This window comes from Electrophorus electricus, chromosome 8 (genome assembly GCF_041902795.1).
Source record: "Electrophorus electricus isolate QZ-2024a chromosome 8, ASM4190279v1, whole genome shotgun sequence".
NCBI lineage: Eukaryota > Metazoa > Chordata > Actinopteri > Gymnotiformes > Gymnotidae > Electrophorus > Electrophorus electricus.
In genome coordinates, this window is record NC_137504.1 from 30992934 (window position 1) to 31000101 (window position 7168).

A 7168-nucleotide genomic window follows, 5' to 3' on the forward strand; every position below is an offset into this window, starting at 1 on the left:
CCATGTTATGTAAGTGTCTGTCTACACATTGTCCAGTAAATTTTTAAAAGTTTGGAAAAACTAACAAACAAACAACAACAAAAAAACACCTGTTTGTCAGTACTGTTTGTACTCCTCTGAGTCACATACATAACACAGCATAAAAGCTTATATGCATGCATAATCCATCTAAGATCTTCACTATTTATGTCAAATACAAGTTAAACTGGATGAGTGAGTGTTACTCTACAAAGAGACCCGACAGCCAGATCTCAGTGCAGTAGATCTCAGTGTAGTACATTTCAACACAGTAGATCTCAGTGCAGTAGATGAGTTTAGCCCTGCTACAGCCCTTCTCATTTATGATTACTTTTAATATTGGTGAAGAATGAGAGAACAGCACTACAGACTGTAACAAAGCCATTCTGGAAAAAAGTCTTAAAGACAGACGAGATTTTAAGATTATGGCATACGAATTCAATTTATAGATTAAGAATGCACACATTGTTACAGTCTATGTGATTGCGGTTGTTCTGTTTGTGTGTTTTGAGTGTTTTACAGGCCATCCACCAGAGGGCGTGACATTATGAGCAGACGCCACAGAGGCGATCGTCATTGAAGATGTGACTGGACAGAATAATTGCGTCATATTCGTTTTTGCTTATTTGCTTTGGAGTGGGTGTGTTTGATCTTGTATTTCCTCTTCTTTATACAATTGATTCGGGATTTATGGTAGAAGTATTATCTATATATTCATTCATTTCTGGGAAGGTAGTTTTATTTTGGGTGCATCTTAGACAGTTTTGCTTACATTTATATTTTTGGCATTTAGCTGATGCTTTTATACAAAGCAATTTATAATTCTGACTGAACACAACTTGAGCAACTGAGGGTTAAGGGTCTTGCTCAGGGGCCCAACAATGGTAACCTAGTTGTACTGGGACTTGAACTGGCAACCTTAATTACCTTAAGTTCCTTAACCACTGAGATGCCACTGCCCAGACACCACTTGTTTATGTTAGCATAAACCCACCCAAAGTGAAAGTGAAAGTGAATGATAGTGCAAGCAGAAGAGTTGCCAGCTCTGGTAAGTCACTACCAGGTTATTGCTTTTAACATCTAAAATGTATGTATTAGTGACACCGAGCAGGTTATTTGTGTGGTTTGTGCGAGATGTTGTTTATGATATGTGTTGAATGTGAGAACCAGAGTTTCTAGTCCTATGGAGATAATTCGTGTACGTTCTGATTCTGTACGAAGAGCCAGGATATGCTGCACTTGACTCCCTACAACATGGCTTCTGTTTCAAACCAACCTCTTCCAAAATTCTTGCAGTTAGCTGGAAGCATAGACAGCACTAGGCTTAGTGAGCATAACTTGTGAACCTCTGTAGGAGTCCTATAGAGAATAATAAAGATGGTTTTGCCCTCCACTGGGAAACTGAAATGTTAAATAGAAGGTGTTTGGGAATGACACAGCAGATGTACTGATGTACATCAAACCATCACATTCTTTAAATAGCTCATGTAATGGCACTAGTTCTTAGAAAGGTGGCGGCATTGTGTTATTACTCTACAGCCGCATAATGCAACCCATTAGTTTTATTGATTTTGGGGCTGTAATTTACAAGTAACAGCATAGTTTGTCACACAGCGGTTTTGTCCTTTAGCTCGTGGTTAAAAAAGACTGGTGGACTAAATTGGTCTAAAATTACACATACTAGTCTTAATTGTATACAAACACAAGTATATTCATATATAGTCATTTAATCTAGCACAGCTGATGTTGCATGCTAGATGCTGTCATTACACACCTGCATGATCAAGTTATGCAAAGATTTTGTTACAAATTTAAATGAATATGAAGGTGTTAACATTTCCCTGCAGTGCAAATGAAGTATTTCCTTTTGCCTGGAAAGATGATGAAAGCTCAGGAGGAATTTATTAGTAATCTCCACAAACAAACATCATGCCTGAAGAAGGTGGATGCTGTGGTGGCATGTGACTTCATTCTAGGTTTCTGCTACATTGTTTCAAGAGCGGGATCTGACCTTGAAGCAAAACTGAACACACTTAATTGTGTGTTGGGTAATCATTTAAAAAAAAGAAATTATAAACCATTGCATTGATATGAGTCTCAATTTAATCAAACATATTCAAATCACCTTCCACAGCTACCAAACCTACTCTTTTAGTGGTGCTCCATCACACACTTGACCCAGACTGCACTGTACCAGACAGCAGCAGATGGGTATCCAGGGAGAACATGATCACAGTGGACTGTCTGTTCCATGAGGATCAGGTTCTGCAGGTCTGTAAGAAGAATACTGAAGCTTTCAAAAGAGCTGCAAAGTGGATTGAGGAGCAGGTATCAGTGCTTCATCAAAGAAATCCCCCTAAATCTCATTTGCCAAATTTTAGATAAATTTGGTTGCAAGGCTACCTGTTATTTTTGAAAGTTGTTGAACATAAACCATCATATGGCACACAATGTTTACTCAACATATGGCACAAAATATTTATAACCATTGTTCTTTTTTTCTCTTGAAACCTAAAAACATTTAATAAAAAAATTAATAAAGTATTAACCAACATTGAAAACCTCCTAAGGCAAATTCCTCTGGAGCATTCTCTGGAAATGTAGAAATTTAGTTTCTACAATGGTTCATTTAGAAGAGTCTGCTTTGATTTTGTATATTAGTAATGCTGCAATATAGAAAGAACCATGTAATGGCTAAAGTGACAGACCAACCAAAGCCTGAAATAATTTATTCCAGAATCACCTTACCATCTGGTAAGGTGATTCTGGAATAAATTATTTTAGGCTTTCCCAGTATATGTTTCAATCTGCAGTAAATGTAAGGATACAGGGCATTATAGTAAAACAAACAGTCTTACTTTCCAGAAAAAAATGTCATCTGCAAGAGGCAATGGTAAGTCTCTTAACAAACCATTTCATACATCTCCTCTTTCATATCATAAGTCACTTCATCATCATCATGTTCACCACCACTTACACAGTCTACCATTTAAAGTAATAGAGTATTTAAGAAGATAATCTCAGATAAAGCTATACCATCATTACTCAAACTATGATTCTTGTTACTGAAATGTTTCTCCAGACTCTCCAGACTCGCCACTATTGCCGCAGAACACGGAAGAGGAGAACTCCGAGTGTTGCAGTTGCTGTAGTTATTTGTGGTCCTTGATGCCAACTCTTTTGTGACTGGCTATGTAAGCACCTGCTAACATGCTAAAACAACTCAAGTTTTTACTATACTATCACAGCTTTACATATTTGTAATTGTATGCAGAGAGACTATTTCATAGCTTATTTAACATAACAGCTAAATAACCTCATGGAAAACGATTGGGTCCCATCACTTTGTGAGCAGAAATATTGATTTTAAACACTGTTATCACTATCATGATGCCAAGTGGACTATGAATGTTAAACAGTTAATATTGAACATCTTCCTAAAAGACAGAGTGAAGAACATTGTGTATGACATTGTGTAAATAAATGAATGAAATCTTTATTATTAGTGATGAGTACATGTCAGTCTTTAAATTAATGTTGCAACACGGTGTGTGTCAAACTACAGGAAATATTTGTCTCTTTGAAGTATTTGTCATTACAATGTACTGAATTGCAGTGTGGGGTTTGAGAATATGAATGGTGTTATAGCTGTGTGTGTGTGTGTGTGTGTGTGTATGTGTGTGTTTGTGTGTGATTATGTGCTTCACTAAATTCATGGAGCTAGCAGACTTCATAATGATTGGAAACAATAATCTCTTAATCAGCTGAGGTTGGTTTGGAATGCGGTTTGAAATGTTGTCATGGTCTGGAATGTAGAGCTGACAGAGCAGATGTGTGGCTCCCATAGACTTGATAATAGTTGGAAGCTGATGTCCCAGATAACAAGAATTGATTGAAACAATATTGATTTAATGCCAAGGATAACCATTGAATCAGTGTGGCTCCCTGATGTTTATTTAGCATTGATCTTGCTTATTGTATTGGCCTTTGATTCAGCCCTGAAAAATCAACCATACTGAACATTGAGCTAACATTGATTCAACAACTCTGTCCAATGATTGAATACCTGTTGATCTAATGTTCTTATTAATGATATTGATTTAATGTTGAAACTGTGCATCTTAAAATCTTACCAAACAAGCATTTCTGCAGTCTACTATCCTTGAAGGGCTACTTCTTTTCTTTGCCTGCCCAGTTAAAGGTACTCACCAGCCTGTTGGTAAGTACAGCACTGAGAATTCTTTTGTTTCCTTCTGTAGTATTGCCACCAACCAAAGTAAGGCATGAAACTTAAACATGCACACAAAAAACAAAGCTTCATTCATGTGATAAGGATCAGAATCATAATGATCAAAAATACAACATATGCATTTGGAAAAATTACTGACATCAGTAGCATATAATAAATTCCTGTGTGAGTATTCAGTAATTAATCAATAATATATAACAATGCTTTATATTTTGAAATAAAATATTCTGGCACTGGCAGAACATCTTCAAAGATACAGGTTTTGCATTTTGATTGAGAAGTAAACTGTTGTATGACTAGTATACTAGCTGGGCATATTTTTACGATATTTTAGACCATACAGAGTATGACTGCAGTATGTGACAGTATGTCAGGAAAATCTAGAATTCTGCTGGACTTTGGATCTTAAATTGGTTTTTGAACTGTGCCCAGATGTAGGTGTCGTATGCCTGTGAACCCTAGTACCCAGTGACTTAGACTTAGAGTGTCATGAGATCTGCAACAAATTTGGAAGAGAACTTGATATGAAGAGTATGAAAAGCAAGAAAACAAAAGTGTTAGATGCTAGGCCATGTGAGTGAACTGGAAGCAGCAAATCAGATTCATGACGTATATGGTTTAGAGTAAAGCAGTTCTGACATTCACTTGACACTTTTGTCCAAAGCAACTTTACAGTTATGACTGAATACAACTTGAGCAACTGAGGGTTAAAGGTCCTGCCCAGATGCCCAACAGTGGCAAGTTGGTAGTGGTGGGGCTTGAACTGGTTACCTTCCAATTACAAGTCAATTACCTTAGCCTTTAGCTGTATTGCTCAGCACTGCTACTGCTACAGACTAAGTGCTTCATGGTTGTGCGGTAGTGCCATTCCTTTGATTTGCCAAGTTACAACTCAATCATGTAAAAAAACATAGGCCTATATTGAATATGTGTATGTCTAAAAAGTGCAAATATAAATACTTCATAAAATATGTCCCTAAATAAATGGTAGCTGTAATAAACCAAACATGGTAGATGAAATAAGCAGGCAACTCAGCGTATGTTATATATATTAATCACTTACCATCCTTCGATGTGTTTCATCATTTTGAAGAGAATTTCCAACTGTATCACATTCCTCCTTGTTGCACAAAGGCAGTTTGAAGGTGAACTGTGTTGACATATGGTGAGTATCCTGCCATCCCTGATTTACTCACAGCTCTTCAAGTTCATGCTGGACTCCAGTCCAGTGCTTGTTTCACCTCTTTAAAAAGCTGGATCAACATAGATGTCATCTTCCTATTTCAATACCCTGGCCTGTGTATTTGCATCATCTATTTAAACTCATTATTATTATCATCATCAAGTTATTTGTTGAGATGGACCAGTAACAGTTGAAATTGATTTATCTCATGGCCAAGTCAAATGTCAAAAATAGGGCCCTCCTTTCTAGAATTATACAGATTCAAACTTACAGCGCACCCGTTATCTCTATTGATAAACCTTAGCAATAGATTAGGTCTTTCTGAAGAGTTCAGTGATATTCATCAGTGTGTCATGCCATGTCAGAGCTGCTACAGTCAACTATATATGCTGTTATTACTACTACAGAAGTTTACTAACCAGCAGAATCCTTCCTTCCTGTGCACTGGAGCACTGCACTGGTCAGACTGCAGCAGTGCTCTGCTTCTGTTTAGGACACTGGCACTGCAGCATCCAGCACTGGAGGACCCACACTGGCAGTGTGATTGGAATCAAGAGAGGAAATAGCTGCTGATGCTGTTGCCTTGGCTACTGTTGCTGTGAGGGTCCTGCAATTTATTTGGTTGTCAATGTAATCAATCAGTTAATATAGCACATCTAGCAGTGCTAAACAAGATTCAGATTATGGCTGTTTCTACCAACCCTCAGATGTTTACAGAGACAGTAATGCAAGCAGCAGCAGAAGTACAGGAATGGGCACAGGTTGCAGCCTGACACACACATACACACAAAGCCAACATACTTACTTTAAGTGAGAGTAAAAATTCAAACATGTCGCCATTGAAAATTTTGTAATAAAATGTCAGAATAAATCATGTTGAATCACACACACACACACGCATACACACACACACAGGCACCTTTACACACACCACTTAGTCTGTAGTGTGAATGTAGTGTTTCCATCAGTAAAGCTTCTTTATGGATTGTTTGAACACTATTGGCTGTGCATAAGAAGCCCATGGAACTTTTGAATACATAAAACTCCTTTTTGCTGAGTTCTAGGTGCAATAATAAAATAGTGGTGTTTTGCGTGTGCTGGTGCCCAACTGCAATGTCAGTGGTAACTCGTTAACTTCAGATGGCTGCTTCCCCCTTGTGGCTAAAATCTCAATTTCCTAGCAATTCATTCTCAAAGTGCAGTAATGCCATTTGTTGGGAGGCACATTTACCTGACACTTTTATACCAAGTGACTTACAACTATGACTGAAAATAACTTGAGCAAGTGATGTTTAGGAGCCTTGCTCAGGGGCCCAATTTGGCAAAGGTGGGGTTCAAACCAGCAACCATTCAAATACACATCAAATGCCTTAAGCACTGAGCTACCCCTGCCAATGCTTACCCCTCATCAGATATCATACATGATAAGAACTTAATGCAAATGATTAATGTGGAAGATTGAAACTATAAAAATCGCAATTTTATTCTTATATTTAATACTTATTTAAATAGATTAATAAAATATACACAGTAACATGTAATAAAGTACTTATACATTTGATAACTGTGATCAAAGAACAGGTCTGTTGTTTAAGCACACACTGTAGATTTTACACACAATGTATTATTATTATTATTATAATTATTATTATTATTACTATTATTACAATACCACCAACAAAAACAACAATAACAAAAAAAAAACCAAAACTTTATTA

General features: G+C 37.0%; 1 protein-coding gene across 1 annotated transcript; it reads left to right on the plus strand.

Annotated features, from left to right (window-relative positions):
• The first annotated feature begins 1084 nt into the window (after positions 1–1084).
• LOC145658989 (uncharacterized) lies at positions 1085–3535 on the plus strand. Its single transcript, XM_081719349.1, has 3 exons — positions 1085–2057; positions 2153–2346; positions 2884–3535. The coding sequence occupies exons 1-3, from the start codon at positions 1871–1873 to the stop codon at positions 3034–3036; spliced, it is 534 nt and encodes a 177-aa protein (XP_081575475.1). The 5' UTR covers positions 1085–1870; the 3' UTR covers positions 3037–3535.
• Positions 3536–7168: the final 3633 nt, after the last annotated feature.

Bases quoted from the DNA above. Each gene is read 5' to 3' on its own strand.
- LOC145658989 (XM_081719349.1), top strand. From the start codon at position 1,871: ATGAAGTATTTCCTTTTGCCTGGAAAGATGATGAAAGCTCAGGAGGAA. The intron at 2,058-2,152 runs GTGTGTTGGGTA...CACCTTCCACAG, and splicing joins AAAACTGAACACACTTAATT to CTACCAAACCTACTCTTTTA. The intron at 2,347-2,883 runs GTATCAGTGCTT...CTTACTTTCCAG, and splicing joins CAAAGTGGATTGAGGAGCAG to AAAAAAATGTCATCTGCAAG.